At 36.9% G+C, this 27,947-nt stretch overlaps 4 protein-coding genes across 5 annotated transcripts in view; 1 reads left to right on the top strand and 3 right to left on the bottom strand.

The window, feature by feature from the left end:
• Nucleotides 1-13,012: 13,012 nt before the first annotated feature.
• Nucleotides 13,013-16,965, bottom strand: LOC105276745 (pre-rRNA processing protein FTSJ3). Of its 2 annotated transcripts, XM_011334620.3 has the most exons (7): nt 16,784-16,965; nt 16,210-16,673; nt 15,203-16,139; nt 14,554-14,964; nt 14,059-14,440; nt 13,719-13,987; nt 13,013-13,315 (listed from the first exon to the last, which is right to left on the bottom strand). In XM_011334620.3, the coding sequence occupies exons 1-6, from the start codon at nt 16,848-16,850 to the stop codon at nt 13,738-13,740; spliced, it is 2,511 nt and encodes an 836-aa protein (XP_011332922.1). In that variant the 5' UTR covers nt 16,851-16,965; the 3' UTR covers nt 13,013-13,315; nt 13,719-13,737. The 2 variants fall into 2 exon arrangements, with proteins under 2 accessions (XP_011332922.1, XP_011332921.1); XM_011334619.3 differs by lacking the exon at nt 13,013-13,315 and having other exon boundaries at nt 13,572-13,987.
• A 281-nt stretch (nt 16,966-17,246) lies between these two features.
• LOC105276747 lies at nt 17,247-20,509 on the top strand. Its single transcript, XM_011334621.3, has 4 exons — nt 17,247-17,710; nt 17,836-18,108; nt 18,811-19,026; nt 19,182-20,509. Exons 1-4 carry the CDS (start codon nt 17,450-17,452, stop codon nt 19,659-19,661), a joined length of 1,230 nt encoding a protein of 409 aa, XP_011332923.1. The 5' UTR covers nt 17,247-17,449; the 3' UTR covers nt 19,662-20,509.
• LOC105276748 (ADP-ribose pyrophosphatase, mitochondrial) lies at nt 20,510-21,874 on the bottom strand. The gene is made up of 2 exons (XM_011334622.2): nt 21,374-21,874; nt 20,510-21,205 (listed from the first exon to the last, which is right to left on the bottom strand). The coding sequence occupies exons 1-2, from the start codon at nt 21,597-21,599 to the stop codon at nt 20,571-20,573; spliced, it is 861 nt and encodes a 286-aa protein (XP_011332924.1). The 5' UTR covers nt 21,600-21,874; the 3' UTR covers nt 20,510-20,570.
• A 104-nt stretch (nt 21,875-21,978) lies between these two features.
• The window catches only part of LOC105276749, a 30,477-nt gene continuing 24,508 nt past the window's right edge, over nt 21,979-27,947 (bottom strand). The window contains exons 11-13 of the mRNA XM_026970768.1: nt 27,576-27,778; nt 24,983-25,106; nt 21,979-24,102 (exon numbers count right to left, since the gene is read on the bottom strand). Coding sequence (XP_026826569.1) covers nt 23,914-24,102; nt 24,983-25,106; nt 27,576-27,778 — 516 coding nt within the window. The 3' untranslated portion in view covers nt 21,979-23,913. The remainder of the gene's footprint in view (nt 24,103-24,982; nt 25,107-27,575; nt 27,779-27,947) is intronic.

Below are 27,947 nucleotides of genomic sequence, written 5' to 3'. Positions count from 1 at the left end.
TTTATTTATTTATTTATAGACCACCCCACCAGAAAGCGCGCATAAATTTATTATCCTTCTTAAACTTTAAAATGATCCAATCTTATAGTTACATTTAACGCGAGCATTGAAATCTGATGATATACAGGGTGGCCCATTTTAATTTATACAGTCGATTTTTTAAAAAACTAAAAAAGATACGAAAAAATGTTTCAGACAGACATGTCACGATTTCGAGGGGGACATAAGATGATACCATTGGTTTAACCTTGAATAGTCGTTTGAAGGTCACGCGAAGATCACCTTCAATTTCTTAAATTGAAACCCCAACTTTTTATTGCAGATTCTTATTCTCCATCGAAAAGTAAGTAACTTTTGTCTGAAACATTTTTCCGAAAAATGTCATCTTATGTCCTTAAAATGATCTTCAAGATGAGTTTTGAGGACATTTTAAGGACATAAGATGACATTTTTCGGAAAAATGTTTCAGACAAAAGTTACTTACTTTTCGATGGAGAATAAGAATCTGCAATAAAAAGTTGGGGTTTCAATTTAAGAAATTGAAGGTGATCTTCGCGTGACCTTCAAACGACTATTCAAGGTCAAACCAATGGTATCATCTTATGTCCCCCTCGAAATCGTGACATGTCTGTCTGAAACATTTTTTCGTATCTCTTTTAGTTTTTTAAAAAATCGACTGTATAAATTAAAATGGGCCACCCTGTATATAATTAAATGAAACAACTCGATGTTGCAACATAATAACTGGGAAGGAAAACATTTTCAGAAACATACTCGTGTAAATTATTCTCATCTTTTGGCAAGTGCTACGTGTTGTTGAGAGCTTGCCACATTGCTTTAATTACACTCTCTATGAAGTGGGGCATATGCGCTGTTTGACAAACAATGATGCTGTATTTAACACAGCTCGGGCTTCTTAGAAATTCTCGTCTAACGCGAATACGTGGTGTCGCGCATTCTTCCGGAATCGCAGGCACTTCCGCTGCATGCTTTAACCGCGCGATTATAGATGATGACGACTGCTATTAATATGGCGACTCAGTGAGAAATCGGCCTTGAATGCGAAAGTGTAAAGCTGGGAAAGAAAATGTGATCATGACACATGTACAAATCCCACATCAAGATTACATCAATTTGCATAACATTGAGAAAATGTTCCGTTTGCACGCTAATCTATGGACAAAACTAATATACGCCGATATCATTTCTACGAAAACAATACTTCCTGCCCAATGTTTTATTCCACCAGTGAATATGTATGGAATTATTTAATTGTAAGATATAAGAAATATATTTCGATATGTGTGAATAAAAGAGTAAATTCATTTTGTCTGTCGGAAACTATAAAGAAGTTAGCATTGTTGGGTAACAAATCAACCAGCGGCAACGATCGCCACCTACACTTTTACTTGAGATCCCTAACTGAGACTATAATGCTAACGACCATGACATAAGAGCGGGGGATGGTCCTAGAAAATCTGGAATTTATGGTTTTCAGGAATGTCTGTTATGCAACTCTAGTTAGTTGTCAACCTATGCAATATCGTGATGAATCTTGAACATTTGAAACAGTGATTTGTGAAGACCCTTCGACGTAGTTTTTTCTCAAGTTGCCGCACGAAAAAAGTTGCAGTTAAGCACGTCGTTTAAGGCGCCGTCCCACCCGCTAAGTCTCGCAAAAGTGAATGTGAGATTTACGAGTTAGCTGTCACAAAAAAGGAGAAGAAACGGATATTTATGTCCACGTGATACTGAGTAAGTCGACTAATAGAATGAATTATCATACCCTTCCATAATGTATTAACGTGCAATTAAAGAGATGTTTTACTTCCACCTTAATTGTCAAGTTATACATGTTTAAAATATATATTAGAAAAAACTATAATAATATAATTAAAATATATGAGATTTGCTAATTTACATTTTAATGTACATTTTATATAAAAAGAAATTTACTTTAGCCATTTTTTGAGTTTTTATTTCAAAAGTCACAGTTTGCAAATTTATTTAAAGTCTTCTCGTAAAATATTCATATTTTAATTATATTTATTTATAAAATTAAATCTAAATCTGCACTGTATAAATAGCGTTGCCAATGCGTTTAATTAGAATAAAGTATGTATCATTCGTATACTGCAACGACGATACGAGCGACGTATAAGTGCGTTGATGCGCCCACATAGGATAGGTATAGATGTAGCCTCGAGATTTCAGGTCGATAGCCGTGACGTCAGTAGCTCGTACAGGCAAGAGAAAGAGAGAGAGAGAGAGAACGATGAGATAGAGAGAGGAGGAGCGAAAGAAGTGATGAAGTTCAAGGTTACCGCGCTCAAATGCACGTCCCACGCGGAAAATAGGAAAAGAGGGCGAATGGATTTTCCAGATCCAAGGAAAAACGTCAACGCCTAGAAGGGGCGTTCTATCCGCGGCGGAGCTTATTAGACGTAAGGATTTACGTTTTTAAAATGGTGCGCCTTTTGACGATTAAATCGATAAAGTTTCGTGCCCGTTGAAAATAAAGTAAATTAAATAAAGGATCAATATTCGAGAAAATTTTGAAACAATAATTTCTGATTAAGAAATAAAGAAGCCTAATTTAAAAAATTGGCAGTTTGGTGTTGAATTGAGAATTTTGCGAGATATGTCAAGTTCAATACGTTAATGTTAATGTTTTGTAAAATAATGTGTAGTAAGCGTTTCGCAAAACGATGTTTACATGTTTACATTATTATATACTTATATTATTATATCAATTTACTAATTACGCGGCATAATGATACAAATAGTCATCAGCAGTAAGCAACAAAATGCAATGTCGCATTGACCACGTGATATTATTTCTCGATTGAAGGAATCGAAAATTTCATCTTGATGTCGTCGTGAGATATCACTTAAGCTCATATTATCATTTTATCACATGAGCTGGATATAAGACGCAATTGGTATAAAATCTCATCGCTCATGAAAACATGCAAACAGTAATCAGGAGATTCTTAAACTAAATTTCTCACGCGACATTTTCATTTACAAGCACAATTCATTTACAAGTACAATTCATTGGGTATTACGTATAATTTGGAACCACGTACTGCGCGAATCTCTCGCCCCCGACCAATTCACTAGTCAAGAACTGAAATCTGTTGTTTCGATACTCGAGTGTCCTCGAAACGAAATCGTATTTGCGTTGGCGCGCCCGGACGTGGCCCGGACTAAGCAGCCTTGAACTTGCTCGCCCCCGAACGAACAACTCACCCTCAGCTTCCGACCTTCCACCACCTCCTCTGCGCTTCGTGTCGTCCCAAAGACACATACATACTCATTGTATCGCCATAATAAAAAGCGATAGGATACAAATACACACACACACACACACACACACACACACACATATATATACAGGGTGTCCCGGGTTTTAACCGACAAACTGCGGGAGCATATTCTACTAGTGGAAATAAGAAAAAATTCTTATATCGAGTTTGCTTAGAAATGCTTCATTACAAAGTTATAAACCAATATTGAAAAGAAATATGAGATAAGTAACGACGGAACATAGTGTAGAATTTGGAAGGTCGAAGATGTTTATGTTACGTGTATTCACGTGTATTCATGTTCACTATGTTGAAACGATTCAGTATGATTGTTACTTTCACAACAGTAGCCGTTAGATTTCAATCGTCGTGTCAACTAGCAATTACCATCAGAATGCCAAAAGTGTTTTCAAATGAGGAATACACTGATATTCATTTCGTGTACGGATTCTGTGAGGGAAATGCACGAGCTGCCGTACGAGAGTATCAACGTAGATTTCCTAACAGGAGAGTACCAGATAGATTTAAAGTAACGAATTACTAATTCAGTTACCGAGATGCAACAAAATTTTCAGGAATGTCGTACCGTAACAAATTCTGTACTACGTCGATGTCTAGCTTGTATCGATGTGCAAGGACAACATTTTGAAATGCGTCACTAAATCATTGCGTAGATAATTTATATTTTTGTGAAAAAATCCGTTGTTACTTATCTGATATTTCTTTTGAATATTGGTTTATAACTTTGTAATAAAGCATTTCTAAGCAAACTCGATATAAGAATTTTTTCTTATTTCCACTAGTAGAATATGCTCCCGCAGTTTGTCGGTTAAAACCCGGGACACCCTGTATAAATAATTACGACGAGCCATGAAAGATTGATGTCGCAGACATACAGTACATATCAAATATCAAATACGTGAGAACGACCACAGAAAAAAAATTCATCGATCATTATTCCGCTCGTAGAAAATGCGACGTTTCATTTCTGGGAAATCCGCGTAGAATGGATTTTGAAAATCTGATGCCTCTACCCTCCGGTGGTTCGTATTTCGCGTGATAAAAAGTTGTCCTGTCATTCGAGGGGTGGGAAGGAAAAAGAGGGAAGGTAAGCGCGGCCTTACCCTCGGGACGGTCGGCAGGTCGACCTCGCGCGTTGCTCTCGTGCGAGCAGCCACGTATAACGGGGTTTGCCCATGACCAACGGGGACCTTGGCAATGGCTCACGACGACGACACCAATGGAGCGACGGTAGGGCTGGCGGACGTCGCGACGCAGACGCCGGGTGCGCGCGCAGTTCGCTCGATGCACCCGGAGGTCGTGCTCGCGCGCCGGCAGCGATAACCTTGACCTTATATCACGGTCCGATGGCGAACAAGGTCCATCCACTCCTGAACGATTGAAGGTCGACAATGCCGCGGCCCGGGACGGAGGAGGATAGGAAAAGGGGAGGGAGGGGTAAAACTGGAGGACCTAGCGAAATCCAGCCACTCGCTCGATCTCCCTCGAGGACGCGTTAACGATCCTCAATTACCGCACCCTCGTCAACTCTCTTGCCCACTTTGCGCTTTTCTCCCCCCCTCACCCCTTTCTTTCTCTTTCTCTCTCTCTCTCTCTCTTACTTCTTTTAGATATCTTTTTCCCGCTTTTACCGTGAACTATGTCTCTTTCTTATAGCTTTCATGAGATGTGACTAGCATGCAGAGGTGTTTCATTCGCTAAAAAAATGATGAGATATAAGAGGAGGAAGTGCAACACAATAGAAATAGAAATGAAAAATTGGTTGATTCAATTATAATATAAATGGACTCGTTTCTTCGGTCAATGCACCATCATTAGCGGCTATATCCACGTCCCATTGTTTTGGACACTCACTTGCAGCTATTAATCGAATTAGCGCAGTAATGTTATAATAATACTTCCGCGAATGATCGCTAGTAATTTGATATGACATTCCCGAATACACTCGTAGTACATACACGGGGATGAATGAATAACGCGAAACACGGCGACTGTTTACTGCCACCGTGTTTATTACAGCACCCTGGTCAGGCACGGTGTCTACCGAACACATAATTTCTAATAAACTTTTAACGAACGCGTTTGCATCACTTTGCCGATCGCAGACACATGTTGCAAGTGTTGGATCGTGATAATTAAGGAGGGAGCCTGCTTTAGAACGCTGAAAATAAGGTATATTTTACGAATTGTTTTTGGAGAAACTATACAGCGGATCATTATAAAACTTTGATGCATTTATTAGTACATGTTTAAAGATAAAAAAAATTATTTTTCGATTCGAATATATCGCTTGTAGAGGTCGTCCTGGAGAAATCTTAGTGCAGCCGCGTCGCCGGCATTGCAAATTGGTCAGCATTCTCCTGCCTCCAAATTTCATCCAAACTGAAAAATTGAAATATGTTCTCGTTATTTATGAATTCCCATCGTCGATGAACCAAAGAGAGAAGAAAAAAGTTGAAAAGTGCCAAAATGGTGGAGCTTACAACACAAAAGTACGATTTTTAGGCAAAGTTTTTGAACTTTTTCATGCAAAAATAATTGTTTAACTTAATGTTTTTATGAATATTAAAGGTTCATCGACGATGGGAATTCATAAATAACGAGAAAATATTTCAATTTTTCAGTTTGGATGAAATTTGGAGGCAGGAGAATGCTCGCCAATTTACAATGCCGGCTGCACTAAGATGCCTCCAGGACGACCTCTACAGGCGATATATTCAAATCAAAAAATAATTTTTTTATCTTTAAACATGTACTAATAAATGCATCAAAGTTTTATAATGATCCGCTGTATAGTTTCTCCAAAAGAATTCGTAAAATTATACCTTATTTTCAACGTTCTAAAGCAGGCTCCCCCCTTAATTCAGCACAATCTCAGCCAACGGCAGTCTTCTGTATAAATGATGAATTAACTGAGGCGATGGAGATGAATCTCATAGGTGGATATCGACATACCCGGGCATCGGATCGACATTAACGTGTCGAGAAATGGCGATAGCGACGATTCATCGGCATTGAATGAATTTTATTGTCGTCCGTTTCATTCGCGGGTATTCTGTTCCGTGGCGATCACATTTCGATATACGGATTTTATGTCACGCAACAAATTAAACGGTGAAACGCAAAATGCATATTTCTGCATCCCGAATTGCAATATATTGATACGAACATTGCGATCAAGTATCGAAATGGAGATCCGCGAATGGTCGACGCTAATATAGCCGAGGCGCCTAATTTCGTGAGCCGCGAGACAACAAAGTTCTGTACTCCGACGACGGACTGAATGATATTTGAATACACTGATATTCATTTCGTGTACGGATTCTGTGAGGGAAATGCACGAGCTGCCGTACGAGAGTATCAACGTAGATTTCCTAACAGGAGAGTACCAGATAGATTTAAAGTAACGAATTACTAATTCAGTTACCGAGATGCAACAAATTTTCAGGAATGTCGTACCGTAACAAATTCTGTACTACGTCGATGTCTAGCTTGTATCGATGTGCAAGGACAACATTTTGAAATGCGTCACTAAATCATTGCGTAGATAATTTATATTTTTGTGAAAAAATCCGTTGTTACTTATCTGATATTTCTTTTGAATATTGGTTTATAACTTTGTAATAAAGCATTTCTAAGCAAACTCGATATAAGAATTTTTTCTTATTTCCACTAGTAGAATATGCTCCCGCAGTTTGTCGGTTAAAACCCGGGACACCCTGTATAAATAATTACGACGAGCCATGAAAGATTGATGTCGCAGACATACAGTACATATCAAATATCAAATACGTGAGAACGACCACAGAAAAAAAATTCATCGATCATTATTCCGCTCGTAGAAAATGCGACGTTTCATTTCTGGGAAATCCGCGTAGAATGGATTTTGAAAATCTGATGCCTCTACCCTCCGGTGGTTCGTATTTCGCGTGATAAAAAGTTGTCCTGTCATTCGAGGGTGGGAAGGAAAAAGAGGGAAGGTAAGCGCGGCCTTACCCTCGGGACGGTCGGCAGGTCGACCTCGCGCGTTGCTCTCGTGCGAGCAGCCACGTATAACGGGGTTTGCCCATGACCAACGGGGACCTTGGCAATGGCTCACGACGACGACACCAATGGAGCGACGGTAGGGCTGGCGGACGTCGCGACGCAGACGCCGGGTGCGCGCGCAGTTCGCTCGATGCACCCGGAGGTCGTGCTCGCGCGCCGGCAGCGATAACCTTGACCTTATATCACGGTCCGATGGCGAACAAGGTCCATCCACTCCTGAACGATTGAAGGTCGACAATGCCGCGGCCCGGACGGAGGAGGATAGGAAAAGGGAGGGAGGGGTAAAACTGGAGGACCTAGCGAAATCCAGCCACTCGCTCGATCTCCCTCGAGGACGCGTTAACGATCCTCAATTACCGCACCCTCGTCAACTCTCTTGCCCACTTTGCGCTTTTCTCCCCCCCCTCACCCCTTTCTTTCTCTTTCTCTCTCTCTCTCTCTCTCTTACTTCTTTTAGATATCTTTTTCCCGCTTTTACCGTGAACTATGTCTCTTTCTTATAGCTTTCATGAGATGTGACTAGCATGCAGAGGTGTTTCATTCGCTAAAAAAATGATGAGATATAAGAGGAGGAAGTGCAACACAATAGAAATAGAAATGAAAAATTGGTTGATTCAATTATAATATAAATGGACTCGTTTCTTCGGTCAATGCACCATCATTAGCGGCTATATCCACGTCCCATTGTTTTGGACACTCACTTGCAGCTATTAATCGAATTAGCGCAGTAATGTTATAATAATACTTCCGCGAATGATCGCTAGTAATTTGATATGACATTCCCGAATACACTCGTAGTACATACACGGGGATGAATGAATAACGCGAAACACGGCGACTGTTTACTGCCACCGTGTTTATTACAGCACCCTGGTCAGGCACGGTGTCTACCGAACACATAATTTCTAATAAACTTTTAACGAACGCGTTTGCATCACTTTGCCGATCGCAGACACATGTTGCAAGTGTTGGATCGTGATAATTAAGGAGGGAGCCTGCTTTAGAACGCTGAAAATAAGGTATATTTTACGAATTGTTTTTGGAGAAACTATACAGCGGATCATTATAAAACTTTGATGCATTTATTAGTACATGTTTAAAGATAAAAAAAATTATTTTTCGATTCGAATATATCGCTTGTAGAGGTCGTCCTGGAGAAATCTTAGTGCAGCCGCGTCGCCGGCATTGCAAATTGGTCAGCATTCTCCTGCCTCCAAATTTCATCCAAACTGAAAAATTGAAATATGTTCTCGTTATTTATGAATTCCCATCGTCGATGAACCAAAGAGAGAAGAAAAAAGTTGAAAAGTGCCAAAATGGTGGAGCTTACAACACAAAAGTACGATTTTTAGGCAAAGTTTTTGAACTTTTTCATGCAAAAATAATTGTTTAACTTAATGTTTTTATGAATATTAAAGGTTCATCGACGATGGGAATTCATAAATAACGAGAAAATATTTCAATTTTTCAGTTTGGATGAAATTTGGAGGCAGGAGAATGCTCGCCAATTTACAATGCCGGCTGCACTAAGATGCCTCCAGGACGACCTCTACAGGCGATATATTCAAATCAAAAAATAATTTTTTTATCTTTAAACATGTACTAATAAATGCATCAAAGTTTTATAATGATCCGCTGTATAGTTTCTCCAAAAGAATTCGTAAAATTATACCTTATTTTCAACGTTCTAAAGCAGGCTCCCCCCTTAATTCAGCACAATCTCAGCCAACGGCAGTCTTCTGTATAAATGATGAATTAACTGAGGCGATGGAGATGAATCTCATAGGTGGATATCGACATACCCGGGCATCGGATCGACATTAACGTGTCGAGAAATGGCGATAGCGACGATTCATCGGCATTGAATGAATTTTATTGTCGTCCGTTTCATTCGCGGGTATTCTGTTCCGTGGCGATCACATTTCGATATACGGATTTTATGTCACGCAACAAATTAAACGGTGAAACGCAAAATGCATATTTCTGCATCCCGAATTGCAATATATTGATACGAACATTGCGATCAAGTATCGAAATGGAGATCCGCGAATGGCTTACGACGCTAAATATAGCCGAGGCGCCTAATTTCGTGAGCCGCGAGACAACAAAGTTCTGTACTCCGACGACGGACTGAAATGCATAATCAGACTAAATGGTTGTCTCGGACCGATCCTCGTGCAGATTAGAGATGGTGGAAAATCGAGGTCGCCCTTGACGTAAGCGCCTGCCATACAAGTAGGTACACAAACACTCGATGCCTTTTTACGTATCGCATTCTAAGAAATACGAAATATATGTCGTCGAATATTATGATTTGAGGGGATTTATTAAACAGAATCTAAAGTTGATGGAGCCATTCGTGTCGATCGTAACTCTCTACGGTTCTTTGAACGTATTAGGTTAACCGGAAAGCGGATTGTTTTAGCAAAACCCTCTATTAAGAGCTTATTATCATTTATACAGGGTGTCCCGGGTTTTAACCGACAAACTGCGGGAGCATATTCTACTAGTGGAAATAAGAAAAAATTCTTATATCGAGTTTGCTTAGAAATGCTTCATTACAAAGTTATAAACCAATATTCAAAAGAAATATCAGATAAGTAACAACGGATTTTTTCACAAAAATATAAATTATCTACGCAATGATTTAGTGACGCATTTCAAAATGTTGTCCTTGCACATCGATACAAGCTAGACATCGACGTAGTACAGAATTTGTTACGGTACGACGTTCCTGAAAATTTTGTTGCATCTCGGTAACTGAATTAGTAATTCGTTGCTTTAAATCTATCTGGTACTCTCCTGTTAGGAAATCTACGTTGATACTCTCGTACGGCAGCTCGTGCATTTCCGTCACAGAATCCGTACACGAAATGAATATCGGTGTATTCCTCATTTGAAAACACTTTCGGCATTCTGATGGTAATTGCTAGTTGACACGACGATTGAAATCTAACGGCTACTGTTGTGAAAGTAACAATCATACTGAATCGTTTCAACATAGTGAACATGAATACACGTGAATACACGTAACATAAACATCTTCGACCTTCCAAATTCTACACTATGTTCCGTCGTTACTTATCTCATATTTCTTTTCAATATTGGTTTATAACTTTGTAATGAAGCATTTCTAAGCAAACTCGATATAAGAATTTTTTCTTATTTCCACTAGTAGAATATGCTCCCGCAGTTTGTCGGTTAAAACCCGGGACACCCTGTATATATTAATAATAAGCTAAAAACTTACGCACGGACTTGCCCGTCAATTCAGTAGTAGCGTACGTCACTATAATCATAATCGTGTCACAAATTTCGTGGTAATAAATATTTACTTGGCATCGCATGTAAAACTGACTGCGATAAATAGGCGGTGACAGGCGAGGATTGCTGCGCTGAGAATAGTTTTACTCTTTTTGAAGTTAAAGGTGATGTAAACTACTAGATTTATTTATCCGATATAATATTCTGCAGAGCTAGATGCACGTACGTGTGCAAGCTGCTTCACCATTAAATTAATATCAGCGTCTTTTTTTGTGCCACCTGAAGCACTCCACCGTGCAGGGAGTGACACATCTGCAGACATTCGCATCGGGCAACAGAGTTTAAATGTGAAAACGAACATTCAATCACACAGAGAAGCGAAACGTTCGCGTACCTACCCCCATGCAGCACAGAAGCTTGCACCAATATTGCAGCAACGTTGCAACGTTGCAAATTGCAATGCAACAGTACAAAGACATTGCAGAGATATATATCCGCAAAATACCAGCACACTTGTAGCAACATGACATTAATATTTCGGAAACATTGCACAATCAAAATTTGTAATTAATTAATATTAATAATTCATTTTATTAAAACATTGGAGTCTTCCTATCCTAACGAGATTCGTCCAAATCTATTCGACCAATGATGTGTGATGACCAGAATCTGAGCTCGGTAATATATATGTGCATGCGGTGTCTGTCTCTTTCGACTATCTAAAGAACGTGGTGGTTGTACGACGCGAGCATCATTCTAAAAGAAAGTAGTTACGTAAAAGAAAAAGGTAAGTACTTTTTTATAATATTATGTCTAATTATAGCACTTGTGTGCTGTTAATCTTGTATCTGTTAATTATAATAGAGAATCACTCTATTTGCCTATCTCACGGTTTATATCACTATAACCTCAAAATTATGGAAATTCATTAGAAAACTGCATATTAATAGTTGTAATATTTTAAATAATTTTTTCTGTTATAGAAGCTGTTCGTGAAATACACAATCATGCCACTGATGCAGAAATTGCTGAATGCATTTCCAAGTGGCTTGCTCAAGCTTCGGTTAAGATTGAGAGATCAAAGTATGTCATTTTACATATAATTCTATACATACTTGCAGTATATATATTTTTATGTAATTTTATACTAATATATGAATTTTAATTCCTATTTTATTTTTACAGGCAACATACAAACAAAAACGAAGAAAATTCAATTATTTAATTAAAGGAAAAATATTTTAACATAATTAAAGGAAAAATAATATCTCAAGAAGAGGATTTTTAAGTTTTTTTTATAACGAACAGTTACTTTTTTTATAACAAAAATAGAGAAAATGTTTATTTCATTTTTTATTACTATTGTTATATTACATATAATTGTCTATTTATGTTAATAAATAAAAATATTGAAGTTATATAAATAAAAATATTTAAAATATATAATAATGAATAATTATAATTATTGCAAATTCATTACATTGCAATATTATTATGACGTTTCGTTGCAATGTTCCGAAAAGCGGACATTTTCACATTCCTGCAATCCCATAGCAATGCTGCAGAAACATTTCGCAGTGAATTGCAATGTTGCTACGTTGCGGTGGAAGATTCCTGCAATATATACAATCTTTTCGTGCTGTATGGGCCGTGGCGATACGTTGGTTGCACGTATATGCGCAAGTGTATGCAAGTGAATCGAATCCTTTTTCCCCGAATATCGAAATAGTAGAGTGCGTCACTTCGATTGCAATAAGCGGTCTCTACATCTGCCGGCCTTGACATCGACCGTCGCGCAGCTACGCAGTTGCAACCAAGTGCATCACCGATATTCGCCTCCTATTAGAACGCTAGCTAGGAATACGCGATCGTAAACTCAATAACGCGAATAAACCGTTACGCGCGCGAGCACGTGCGTTTAGAAATAGAGATTTAATTGTCCCAGACCTTTGCTGCAACTTTATTAAAGCCTGTTGCATTAACGCTCCGCGTTAGCCACGGCATGCATGCTTTTGTTCAATAGCGCTCGTGTAATTGTGGCGAAGGAGGACCGTGCAACCTATATTTCACACGGAACGACGCGTCGTGCCCTCAATGACGAATCTTGGCATTTGCACACTCGTGGAAATCGTCTCATGCCACTTTTGCGAGTGACGAAGCATCGACGCCGACGCGAGGCGATCTTTATAGATGTCATCGGCCTTGCCCTTGACATCGACCGTAGCGTCCTGATGCTACGCAGTCAGCCCGCGGTCACATCGGAATATCCGATATACACGCGGAGCGGTCGAGAAACGAATCCGCGGAGGGGTTTACGTCGGATCAGATATTTAAACGGGTGGAGGGGACGCCGACTTACGTAGGTGGATAAATGGATGGTGGAATATTTATGCATTGCAAAGTATTTCTCAAGATTACGTTCTAGCTAACATTCTGGAAGCCTATCGACGCGATTTGATAAGCGATTTAATGGACGTGAACGGACGTTTGCTCGCGGCACGAATCGAAACGATGTTTATCTCTGGCTTTCTTTACGTAGCGTAATCCGCGCAACAGCGCAATTCGCTATTTGCGACTCCGACTACTTTGAGAATGATGTGACAAGTGTTCTGCTACGGGTTGAAATGTCTCAGGCTATTTTCGTATCACCGACATATCATACAAAGCAGAATTGCCTGAAATAAAACAAGGACAGATTTAATCAATTTCGTATAACGCGAACGAGACTATGTTTCACTACTATTTATTAGACACAACATATATTTTGCACAGAATGGCACAAGATTGAACGTCTCCCTCTCTCTCTCTTATATGTAAACAAAATCTAAGTGTAGACTTTGTAATACCTATCACGGGTGATTTATGTGTCCGCAACGCTCATTACGCGGCGCTTCTTTGAGACTTAAAAATATTTAATAACTAACAGACTAATTCAAGAGGAAAGAATTAAAAATTCGAGTTTATTATATACTGTTGTAAACATTACTTGTTTGCATATATTACAATTAAATTATGCAAATATCATGTATAATAAAGTTCTCATAAGAATAACTCATAACAATTAAAAATTTTGTATACTTTTTCTAGGAAATGGAAATTATTTGCTTTTCCTCTTCATGGTTTTAGGCTTTCCCCTCGGTTTGTTACCACCTCGCTTCTTCTTTCCCCGTCCTTTCGTCTTTTCTTTTGCCTTTGCCGCGCGTAAATCTTTCTTCATTCTCGGATCGACTACTTTATATCGACCTTTCACACCAGGAGGCCGAATGGCTCGCTTTTGCGCGGAGTGTTTCTTCGCTACGACGTACGTAACTTCCTTCTTCGGTTCTTTATGAGCCTTCTTGTACAACCTAAATCAAATCAAAGGTTGAATTACGACAGTACATTCGTTAGATAAGACGTTCCGAACGATTGCACTTACGCTTTAACTTGTTTGGCTTTCTCTTTGTCGTTGATATCCACATTATCCATGACTGCCTCGATTTTCTTCTTCGCCTTCTCAAGTTTACGCATCGCGCGTCTCTTCTTCCTCGCTTTAGCCTCCATTACTTTTTTAATCGGCTTGACATTCAAATCCTCGACTCTCTTGTTATACTCATCGACGAGTTCCTTAGGAACAGGTGCCTCCTTCTTCATATGTTTCTCCTCATCCTTCACAAACCAATCGGGTAATTTCTCATCATTGAACGTGTATCTATTCCAAGCTGAGTCAATCAAGTCTCTACGGGACTTCTTGGACTGAATCAATAATGATCCGAGTGCTAAATCTCCGGAAGTCAATTTTCGCTTCTTCAATTTTTTATCTATATATAATTAATTATGAAAAACATCTTTTTAATTGGCATTACTTACTAGTAATTTATGTGTTACTGTATAATTTTTAGTAAAATTTCTTATCAAAAGAGAATTTTCTTACCTCTAGTTTCTCGTGAAACTATTTCAAAGCCGTCCTTTCCACCGATATTTTGTACTTTTTTCTTAGGCGCCATAACTTCTTCCACATTATAATCGGAATCTGTATCATCATTTTCGCTGATTTTACGTTTGTTTTTTTTATCATGATTTTCTACTTTTTCTTCCTGCCCGAGGACATGTCCGCCTTTCTTCTTATATTGCTCAATCATTTTATCTAATTCATAATCTGCGTCATTTTCATTTTCCAAGTCTTTAAATACGTCCTTCTCGAACCAAAGTTCCGCTTTCCGAATTTTTTTAGTCTTTTTGTCGCGAAAATCTAGATCAGTTAGCAATGGATTGCTGTTACAATCTGTAAATTGCGTTTTCTTCTGCGGTTTATCTGTACTTTCGTCCTCCGAATCCTCCAGACCTATTTGCCAATAACAACGTTATATAGAGCTCATAATATACAGATTCAAAGAGTGAAAAAACAAAATGTAAAGACAAATCTCTTAAATGTAATTAAAAGAAAAAATTGTTCTATTAAAGTGGTATAGCTATCATAAGATATATCATATATATAATATAAATTACTTATTTTTATTATTAATTATTACTTTCTTTTATTTTTTATTTCAAAATTATATTAATACTGGAAGCGTAAATACCTAGTCCAGAGTTTTCACTAGCCGCATCGTCATCTGACGCAGCATCCGTCTCATCACTGCTGTCACTGTCTTCCGATTTATAATACAAGCCCTTGCTATCCAGGTGACCTGCATCCTTCTCATAACGAACAATCTTCGGTTTGCTTTCCTCCTTGTCCGAATCTACGTCACTCTCCGCTACGACGTCAGGCGTTTGATCTATCACTCGTTCCAACTGTTCGTAAGTTTGAATCTGCTTTAATCTAAACATATCGTCTCCTTCTAATTGGGGGCCTTCATCATTCTTATGGATCATCTTCAGGTTGAGACGCTCATTCAATTTTTGCCTCTCCTTGTTAGCTTTTTTCTTCTTACGTTTCAGCTCCCTGGCCTCCTCTTTTCTCACTTCAGCAATTTGCTTCTCGATTTCCATATCTTCCAGATTCTCCTGCTCCTCGGGATCAATGGTAGCTGCCGCTTCCGTAACTTCATCCTCGATCTTCTCTTCCTCCGTTACCTCAACTTTCGCTTCTTTCAATGCTTTCCACCAACTGAGTAGCAGCTTCAAATCCTTTCGACCAAGCACTTTAATATCTTTACAGCACTCCCTTATTTCCTGAGTTGTTTTCTCATGCTTGTCGATAGCATCGTCATCTATCACTATTTCGGAGGCATTCTGCAAAGCTGCTATTGCATCCTCACAGGCAATAAACTCTTTTGCAGACAATTTATGGTGCAACGTGTAGTCATTCTCGGGATAGCCTTCCACTTTAAGTTTCTTCTGTTTCTCCGGGTGAAAAATATTTAGCTTGTTTGTAGATTCTATTTCCAATTCCGAAAATACATACTTTGGGTCGAAGAACTTGGGATCCAATTTGTCAGGAGCGATATAATATTGACAAACCACAAATATTTCAGCGGATTCAGTACGCGATGCTTGGGGTTTAGTGGCATGTACCTACGATCAGAATTATAGTAAACAAATTGTAGACAATAATAAATAAATAAATGTCCTTTAAATAACGTACCTTTTTAAACAGCTGTTTTAGCACCCAGACCAACGAGTGATAATCTTTAGATCGAAACACTTTTGTCACGAACCAACCATCAGCTCTCAAGAACTGAGTAGCTAATTTAACAGCTGATAATGTTAACACAGCTTGCTGGTACGCATCGTGGAGCCAATTTTTTCCCACATTAGGAGCACCGTCATTTAAAACAACATCGGCCTTCCATGTCTTTAATTCACGTGAGATAGCTACTCTACACTTGTCCGTCGTAATATCTTCCACGAGACTGATGCATCCTGGGACAGGTTTTATCGGATACAGATCTACACCTATTACTATAGACGACACCGGCATATTTTGCCTGGCGACTTGCATCCAACCGCCAGGTGCTGCGCACAAATCGATGCATACTCTCGATTTTTGGAGAAACTCAAATTTCCTGTTTAATTGTATTAATTTGAAGGCAGCACGTGATCTATAACCTGAACAATACATTGAGACGTTTTAGTAATTATTTTAATCGTCACACGCAAAACGAACGTCAGTTTCATGTTCAATAATTTAGTATGTATTAATGATTAACATTACTTACCTGTTTCCTTGGCTAACTGGTAATATTTATCCTTCCTCTGCTTTCCAATCTTTGACTTTTTACCCATTTTTATTTAAAAAATAATGATTTCTCAGAGATAAACACGTATCCAAATACACTCACATGTGGTCGGCACCACAATCTAGCGTGATCACAAAATGCGAAATATAGGTTAGATCACTAACTACGATATAAGGGAAAAATATAACCAACTTAATAATAGGAAATTTCCCCAGATTTATTTCATCTAGGAAGCTCTTTGGTTCCGTTTGACCAATGTGGCATAATTATTCTATTTCCAAATCCTGATTGGTCAATTGTGACGAATGCAACTAGCACGGAAGAAAACATCATGCGAACGCGATTAGCGACGAGCGACATCCAATGAGAGCTTTGCTTTCCAAGCGTCTCTATCTCTAGCTGAGCTCTCATTGGATATCGGTCATCGCTCATCGCCCATCGCACCCCAGTGTGCAGCGGCCATGAGTCGTGCACGTTGGTGCGCGTTTCGATGCATTACAGTGCATTAGTTCGATTCGTTCGTGATGTAGTGTGCGTGAAATTCTATGTCATAGGTGTCGATTTATGTTCAACTAAAAGCAGAGTTTAGTTCGAAACTCGAATTGCATCATCTTCCTAACACACGAGAAATAGAAGGGGAGAATAATGTGGAAATCCGTAGCTCGTGGAATCCGAGAGACGTTGGAGCGACGTGTCTGTCGTACCAACGTTTACTCGCAGTCGTCACAGGATAACGCGAAAAATGAAATCAAAACAAATTTGACGTGCCAGCAGAAATTTCTTCCGCCGGTTTTTGTCACTTGTGATAAGGGCTTTTGCGGATCGGCAAAGAGCGCCGGTACGAAAGATAAAGAGCACTATTCCGAGTGGAAGGCCAAACACAGTTGGACAGAGGCTTTTGGCTGGGTAAATATCTTGGAGACATATTTGTTATTAATACGTTGTTTCATTAATTACATAATATTATTTAACATCGATATGTAAAGAAGTGTATGTACTAAATGTCGAATATGATGTATGTGTTTTATTAGTCCAGCGCCTTAGCAGCCGGATGGGTCGTATGCCAAACGCTTTGCCTCCATAAAAGATTCTTTAACAGAGACAGTAAGGAGACCTTAAGGAATAAATTATTTAACTATGTTGGAGTCTCCCAGATACTTGCACAAATATCAAATATACAAGCGAGACATGTCTTGCCGGTTACCAACTGCATTGGCAAGAAAAGCAGTAAAAAATCCAGCTGGCAGGATTCAAGCTCGCAATGGAACGCGGAAGAACCATTTGGTCCTATCACCCTTGAAGAGGTGAGGATGTTATTTTGCAGACATTATACTCTGTGATCACGTTGGCACATAACCAAAACGTAGCCAAAATTCAATCAGAATAAAAATTAGCGACGATAAATTTATGTTTTCTTTAGACAAATTTGGAAAATTTAAAATATATTGATTAATATTTATATTCCCAATTTATATTCTAAATTTTCGAAACAAACATATACAATTAATTATTATGTATTTAACATGAGAGCTACATTTCTTATAATACTGACCTGTTATTTTGTAATTACTAAACAATGTATAAACAGCGTGCATTAATGAACATTTTCTTTATTATACATTCTCTAACAAAATTGAAAATTCAATAACAATCTATTTTGTTTGTTTATCAATTTTTGTGTATATATTGTGATATTTTGTAGAATATTGATTTAATTATAATAATTAAAATAATGAATTGATTAAGTTAATAGATGATTTAATTCGTGTGTATCAGTTTCATAATGCTTGTTAGTTACTTATTCATTGTAAGATATATCTTACAATTAAACTTTGTAATGTATTTAACAAAATATGTTGGAAAAACTATAAATATGTGGAATAAATGAGAATCATGTATCTAGTCCTACTGTAAATTTTTTCTGTGAGATTAATTAATTTAATCCCTATATGTATAGAAACAAATATGTCAAGCTTCATGTTCCTACAGATTTTCTATATCTTTAGGAATTGAAGAAGGTTGCCGATGATTTTGCAAACACCCATAAAATAGTCGTAGCAGAGTACGAATTACATCACGGTATAAAAGCATTAGAGGAAAAACGTCATAAAGATGCTTTAATGCACTTTATCGCGGGTGCTAAAGTGTCGTCTCCTGAAAGTATGTTCAACTTAGGTCTATGTTATGAATTAGGTATCGGAACTGTAGCAGACCAAAGTGAGGTATGCACTACAATATCTAGAATCATGAGGACCAAAACATGAGTTCTGAATTACCTAATCTAATCGCGAAGCTTTTTCTGTGATCTGTATATAAAAGTAGAAAACATATTCGACAAGAAATGGCGAGTGTATATAAATAAATAATTTTCCTTCAGGCTGCAAAACATTACAATGATGCCGCGGCGCATGATCATGCTGATGCATTGTATAACTTGGGAGTTTTCCACGCTCAAGGAAGAGGCGGTTTACCAATCAATATCGATATCGCGCGCACTTATTTCACCAGAGCGGCGAAATTGGGTCAGGTGCAAGCGGGACACGCGCTTGATCTAGAAAAAGCTGAGAACTTGAAAAAGAATATCACCATCATGCCAGACACGTGTTCAAAAGATGCAGATTTAACCAAGAACAAGGCGGGTTACACGCGTGTTAAGTTAACTGATTACACGCCAAGTACAAATACCGAGCACACGCAAAGCGCGAACTTTGCAAAGTCCAAAACGTGCGAAATGGCAGAATATAACGAAAAAATGGTCGAAGACGCCACTCAAGTATTTTTAGATTTTCTTGGGCTAAGAGAGTCTAGTCAAGCACCCATTATGATAGCTACCAGCGATTGCCGTGTGCCATGTTAGAGTATAAAAATACTTTTGTTATGCTAGCGTAAGAGAGACCGGTAAGATAGAAGTCACGTTGTACAGTCACATGGACGGTGCAAGTGTGCCAATTTCTTGAAAGCTTTTTGTACAGCGCATGACAAATCATTCTTTTTTGTCTGCGTATTTTTATAGGGATACGTATTATATTTTATCATATTTTATAGGAGCACGTATTATGCGAACGAGTAATATCGATATAAATATTTGCTCAATTTATACCTCGTTTAAATTCTCTGCCGTAGGTGAGAGTTCCATATTCGTGCACGTTATGTTATTTGATTCTCATTCGCATTATTAGAAACAAGTTTACATGTAATTGCGCAAGTACATACGTGCCTGTGTAAGTTTTTCTCATTTACTTAAAACATTCTTCATTGTATCATTATGATATACGCATGCATGATATATACTCCCGACATATGTATCAATAAGTGATCTAAACGAAAATTTTTCGAACTTTGCACCTGTAAATAATAACGTAAAATTCATGATTTTTTAAGTTAAAACATGACTGTGATGCCCAGATGAAAGGATTATATGTAAAATTAACGGTAGTATTGAGACGTAAAGTTTGGTTGTTGCATGTCCTTGCTTTCGAAATTGTAATACAGATTATAATTAGTGTTTTTGTTAAATGTATACTTTATCAAGTTCTTATATTAAAAAATCTCATTTTATCAATCAAGTATTAGATTTAAGATTTTGTGACAAGTGATTTGACACAAATAATGATAATGATTGATCTGTATGTGCGTCGTGCGCAAGGTGCATGTACACATAGCGTATATAATACGTAGTACAGAAATAAAGATTTATTTTTTTAATTTATAATTTCTTAACAATATCCTTTTCCAGAGTAATTTATTATAACCATGCCCTTGCGCTTCACCAGTGCGCGTCACGTTGCGATACAATTTTTCTTATGAATTCACTGTGATTGGCGTATAAATTTATTCGGCTGTTTATGTCCATCCATCTCGCGTTACGCGCATCGTCTCCAGCTTGCAGCGCGAGTTTCCCGATAACGGCATTGTCCTCGTCATGAAAATTTATTGCCACTGTCTCCATCCAGGCATTATCCGTATTCCGCGGATCATCCACGTATCCCTTATAGACTTCGTCACGTTTCGTGAAGAATTCCCTTATAGAGTTCCGTAAGGCCTCTTTCTCAGCGTCGTCCTTCTCCAAAAAGTTCAACGCTTCTTCCATGAATTCTCTCATTAAAGTAGTGGAAACCGTCTCATTCGGATCGACCATTCCTCCCGGTATGGCCCATTCTCCGGAATCTCGCCTTTGTATCGCCACGAACTGCAATACGCGTTTTCCCGTGCATTTGTCCGTCTCCACGAGTCCTGAATTGTCGCGTTTCCATCGTGTAACGATCGGGTCCGCGGCGTGATTCGGCCCCCATCGGCCCAAGAGTCCTCGTCCAACGATGCCGGTTCGTCCCACAGGATTTAAAGGATACCCGTCTGCGTTTACAACGTAGTCACCCGTGAAACTTTTCCGGTTCACTTTGCCTGTCAAAAATTGCGCCTTAAATGCCACAAATGTCTGGCATACGCGACATTGCTCTAAAATCAATTTTTTAACCTCGCGTGCGTAACCACAACTTATTTTTCTTGCGTTAAATTTTTCATTCATTCCGAGCCTAAATTGGACAAGCAAAAAAGGGGAAAGATAGTTACCATCTATCTCGTTCCATTTTGGCTCGAAGGTGGATTCGTTGATCTCCGGATCGGCCCAGGGTTTACCCTGAAGAACCGCAGCGGTACACGCGACCGGCTTGTATTCGGGGTACTCGACCGTCCATGAAACTTTTTCATCCGGCACTTCAAATCTCTTGGCATTGCTGGACGGGTAAATACCCTGCCTACACTTCTGGTGAAGCATTCCCGCGCATCTAGCACGCATTTGACGACATCAAATCAAAGTCGATGCGATGAACGCACGCTTGCCGTCACTCCAGTGACGTAATTGATAAATTGCTGATCCTGTGCCATTTACTCTTCCGATTGTGAGTTTGATTAGAAATTAAATAGAAGTCAATTGCAAGTAAACTTAAACTTTCTCTGCAATAAATTATATATTTTGAGATTACTGATATACTGATCAAATTATTTATATATGTATATAAAAAATTGGGTTGAGTGGAAAGGATTCATATGGATGTTCTAGCAAAATTTAAATGCAAAACTTTGTATTAATTCTTAATTTTGTTAAAATAATCTGCACGGAATTCCAGTCAACCCAATAGATAAGGATGTAAAGGAAAGAAATGTAGGGATCGAGATATTAATTTAAATCTATATTTCATATCATTTTCCACTTGCAAACTGTAGCAGACTATCAACAAATCATCATATAAAATTGTACTAATTATTGATTGTTACATAATCATTTAAACGCAAGTTTTACATGACCTACGTTACAGATTATAAAGTAATATTCATTCCGATTGACATAATATGTTTTAGAATCTATATGCGCAAAATGAGATGCATATTTACTTAAATATGTACGTCTGTATACATAGCGTATTAAAATAGTATGAAATCGAATGGCGACGATATATTAATATTTATTACATAAAACAAGTTTTAGCTAAGACACAATATGAACAAGTTTTAGCTAAGACACATATGAACTTTATAAAATCATAAGAAGTCTTATTTTATTTAATCCTTGCCATATATATGTATATGGCATTATATATGAATTTCACAATAATAACACAATTACGTATATTTACAAATTTTGGTCTTTTACCTTCGAACTTACATAATTTTCGCAAAGCTTTCTTATACATCATAGTTCGTTCAATTCTTTGCAATCTTCAAACCTTGCATATTTATATGCTGGAAGACTAGATTAAAAAGTATTCATAAAATTTAACAAACCCTAATAACACTTATGTACTTAGATTGGTATAAGAGTCTGTCTATAATTACTCTTGCTGTTAATCCATTAATACTTGTGCATAATGTACTATTAATGCCCATTTCTTCAAATAGTTCAGTGTTTGAAGTGACATAAGGGAAGCAATTTGATTAGAAGTTATGCACCAAAAGATCTTACAATGCAATTTATATCTTAATACAGCCTCCCTAGTTGGCGTCTTTTATTAGTTTTCATATATTTATCTTATCAAAAATATATGCGTTCTTTTATATTAAATAATCATTTTTACAATTTATAAAGTTATATATTTTTAGTTAATATATATGTTTATGTATTTTCAGTTATATATATAAAAATAAAATAGATTAATGAATAGAATAGATTATTAAGTTTTTGATCAAATATTATTTCTTTAATATCGAAAATAATTTTAACTTGTATACACTTCAAATACTGAGGACAGTAAAAATAAGTTTTTAAATATCTTGCATCTATCGCTTCTCTGTGAATTGTAAATGAAGCACAATATTTCATTCTTTGAAAACTAGATCTCAGTTCTCTCATTTCCATTTCTACATTATTCATTCTTCCATTTTTAAGATGAGTAAAGATTAATAAGTTGTTGCCAATACTACTTCTTCTTACAGAGCTTTTACCACGAATAAGTTTATGAATATTCTCGAAATTATTTAAAATTAAAACGCTGATAGAATAAAATAGATACATTGCAAAAAAACAATTTTGATTCGTCGCTGCATGAACAAATTGTATACAATGAAAGTACGTGTTTGCATTAAAATTTATAATATTTAATATATTAAAAATATCAATGCAGTAAGATATCGTTCATTTCTGATACATAAATATCTCTATTTTTAATCTGCACTCAGCTGCCTTGTTCATCTTTGAATTTTTTAGCCGAATGTTAGCATTTGTTTACTTCTTCAAGTAAACAATACTCATATTTCTCACAAGAATCGACACCATTCGTGGAAATACTTTTTCATATAAGGAACATTGCTTAATATTAAGAAAAAGTGTTTGTTATATCATCAAATCATCAAGATAATACTTTACAAAATAACATATTAGATACAGATAATTATTCTTATTTTAGATTTATATCTCGTAATTTTCGTATTACCTATTCGTAGTTTTAGTTGAAAACTGTTCTTGTCTTAAGCATAGCATAATTCCTTATATCATAATCTCATCAAATGATTTCATTATTAAAACTCAGAAGGCGCTGTTTTCATTTTTTTATCAAGTCGGAAAATCCGACTCTGGATCATGAATTCATTTTACTTCGCGAGCAATCAAATCGTTATCAAATGCCGTGATCAAATTCGTGATATCCTTCTGCGCCAGTAAATACAACATCGACCCAAACGCGCATAGCTTCTGGACTAGGTGCCATGAGGTGGTAAAGTCTAGACGAAGTTTTGACGATGAAAGTGAGGGAAGGTTGCGGCGATCGAACGGTGTTCATGTGATCCACATAGACTTCTTCGATCGACTACAATGCGTTAATGTTGATTAATATCTTAATATTTCCGATTAATTTTGTGATAAATGTTCAAATTTTCATTAATGACAAAATCAAATATACAGGGTGGGGCAGTTAAGGTGTTACAGACTTATATCTCGGAAACGAAGCATTTTAGAGAAAAATGTTTCAGACAAAAGTTGCAGGGTTGGAAGGGGGCCACTCAGTGGAGGTAACAGAGTGGTCATTCGTGGTCATTTTCAAGGTCATTTAAAGGTCAAGTCCAATTTTTTAAACAGAAACCCATACTTTTTATTGCAGATTCTGATTCTCCGTCGAAAAGTAAGTAACTTTTGTTGGAAACATTTTTTTTTTAAATGCCCTCATCCCGAAAACACAGGTTCAACCTTTGGTGGACCAATGATAATAACTCGCTTTATAACGGACACTGAAGTTTTTTTTTTAGTATTTTACTGTTTACCGTCAGTTTACCTCCACGTGGTGCACACTGGGTAACGCTAATGCTGACGGTAAACAGTAAAATACCAAAAAAAAAACTTCAGTGTCCGTTATAAAGCGAGTTATTATCATTGGTCCACCAAAGGTTGAACCTGTGTTTTCGGGATGAGGAGGGCATTTAAAAAAAAAATGTTTCCAACAAAAGTTACTTACTTTTCGACGGAGAATCAGAATCTGCAATAAAAAGTATGGGTTTCTGTTTAAAAAATTGGACTTGACCTTTAAATGACCTTGAAAATGACCACGAATGACCACTCTGTTACCTCCACTGAGTGGCCCCCTTCCAACCCTGCAACTTTTGTCTGAAACATTTTTCTCTAAAATGCTTCGTTTCCGAGATATAAGTCTGTAACACCTTAACTGCCCCACCCTGTATATACTTGATACTTACTTGGAAGTAAATTATACCGCGGGCCTTTCTGGATGTGTTATCGCTGTAGTAAGACAACGTTTTCCGCTTGCGATCAAATACGAACCATCGTTTATTCCAGTGAACACCGTTCGATCGCCGCAACCTTCCTCACTTCATCGTCAAAACTTCGTCTAGACTTTACCACCTCATGGCACCTAGTCAGAACTATGCGCGTTTGGGTCGATGTTGTATTTATGGCGCAGAAGGATATCACGAATGATCACGGCATTTGATAACGATTTGATGTCGCGAAAGGTAAAATGAATTCATGATCCAGAGTCGGATTTCCGATTGATAAAAAAATGAAAACAGCGCCTTCTGGTTTTAATAATGAAATCATTTGATGAGATTATGATATAAGGAATTATGCTATGCTTAGACAAGAACAGTTTTCAACTAAAACTACGAATAGGTAATACGAAAATTACGAGATATAAATCTAAATTAAGAATAATTATCTGTATCTAATATGTATTTGTAAAGTATAATCTTGATGATTGATGATATAACAGACACTTTTCTTAATATAAGCAATGTTCCTTATATGAAAAAGTATTTCCACATGGTGTCGATTCTTGTGAGAAATATGAGTATTTTTACTGAAGAGTAAAACAAATGCAACATTCCGCTAAAAATCAAAGATGAACAAGGCAGCTGAGGCAGATTAAAATAGAGATATTTATGTATCAGAAATGAACGATATCTTACTGCATTGATATTTTAATATATTAATATTATAAATTTATGCAAACACGTACTTTCATTGTATACAATTTGTTCATGCAGCGACGAATCAAAATTGTTTTTTGCAATGTATCTATTTTATTCTATCAGCGTTTTAATTTTAAATAATTTCGAGAATATTCATAAACTTATTCGTGGTAAAAGCTCTGTAAGAAGAAGTAGTATTGGCAACAACTTATTAATCTTTACTCATCTTAAAAATGGAAGAATGAATAATGTAGAAATGGAAATGAGAGAACTGAGATCTAGTTTTCAAAGAATGAAATATTGTGCTTCATTTACAATTCACAGAGAAGCGATAGATGCAAGATATTTAAAACTTATTTTTACTGTCCTCAGTATTTGAAGTGTATACAAGTTAAAATTATTTTCGATATTAAAGAAATAATATTTGATCAAAAACTTAATAATCTATTCTATTCATTAATCTATTTTATTTATATATATAACTGAAAATACATAAACATATATTAACTAAAAATATATAACTTTATAAATTGTAAAAATGATTATTTAATATAAAAGAACGCATATATTTTTGATAAGATAAATATATGAAAACTAATAAAAGACGCCAACTAGGGAGGCTGTATTAAGATATAAATTGCATTGTAAGATCTTTTGGTGCATAACTTCTAATCAAATTGCTTCCCTTATGTCACTTCAAACACTGAACTATTTGAAGAAATGGGCATTAATAGTACATTATGCACAAGTATTAATGGATTAACAGCAAGAGTAATTATAGACAGACTCTTATACCAATCTAAGTACATAAGTGTTATTAGGGTTTGTTAAATTTTATGAATACTTTTTAATCTAGTCTTCCAGCATATAAATATGCAAGGTTTGAAGATTGCAAAGAATTGAACGAACTATGATGTATAAGAAAGCTTTGCGAAAATTATGTAAGTTCGAAGGTAAAAGACCAAAATTTGTAAATATACGTAATTGTGTTATTATTGTGAAATTCATATATAATGCCATATACATATATATGGCAAGGATTAAATAAAATAAGACTTCTTATGATTTTATAAAGTTCATATGTGTCTTAGCTAAAACTTGTTCATATTGTGTCTTAGCTAAAACTTGTTTTATGTAATAAATATTAATATATCGTCGCCATTCGATTTCATACTATTTTAATACGCTATGTATACAGACGTACATATTTAAGTAAATATGCATCTCATTTTGCGCATATAGATTCTAAAACATATTATGTCAATCGGAATGAATATTACTTTATAATCTGTAACGTAGGTCATGTAAAACTTGCGTTTAAATGATTATGTAACAATCAATAATTAGTACAATTTATATATGATGATTTGTTGATAGTCTGCTACAGTTTGCAAGTGGAAAATGATATGAAATATAGATTTAAATTAATATCTCGATCCCTACATTTCTTTCCTTTACATCCTTATCTATTGGGTTGACTGGAATTCCGTGCAGATTATTTTAACAAAATTAAGAATTAATACAAAGTTTTGCATTTAAATTTTGCTAGAACATCCATATGAATCCTTTCCACTCAACCAATTTTTTATATACATATATAAATAATTTGATCAGTATATCAGTAATCTCAAAATATTAATTTATTGCAGAGAAAGTTTAAGTTTACTTGCAATTGACTTCTATTTAATTTCTAATCAAACTCACAATCGGAAGAGTAAATGGCACAGGATCAGCAATTTATCAATTACGTCACTGGAGTGACGGCAAGCGTGCGTTCATCGCATCGACTTTGATTTGATGTCGTCAAATGCGTGCTAGATGCGCGGGAATGCTTCACCAGAAGTGTAGGCAGGGTATTTACCCGTCCAGCAATGCCAAGAGATTTGAAGTGCCGGATGAAAAAGTTTCATGGACGGTCGAGTACCCGAATACAAGCCGGTCGCGTGTACCGCTGCGGTTCTTCAGGGTAAACCCTGGGCCGATCCGGAGATCAACGAATCCACCTTCGAGCCAAAATGGAACGAGATAGATGGTAACTATCTTTCCCCTTTTTAGAAGCGGAGACTGTCGAGAGACACTTCTTTGAACAGGTGTGCGATAAAATCCACGGGAGCAGAAATAGATTGGAAGATAGATTCTTATATGCCCGACGCGTAATGTCTTGCAGTATATATACACTTACGGTCGTTTTTAGTAAATATTTGCTTGATCAAGATAAATATCTGTGTTGAAA

Source organism: Ooceraea biroi, chromosome 6, assembly GCF_003672135.1.
Source record: "Ooceraea biroi isolate clonal line C1 chromosome 6, Obir_v5.4, whole genome shotgun sequence".
NCBI lineage: Eukaryota > Metazoa > Arthropoda > Insecta > Hymenoptera > Formicidae > Ooceraea > Ooceraea biroi.
Note: the sequence above shows the minus strand (reverse complement) of the source record. Positions and strands in the feature narration are given on the sequence as shown.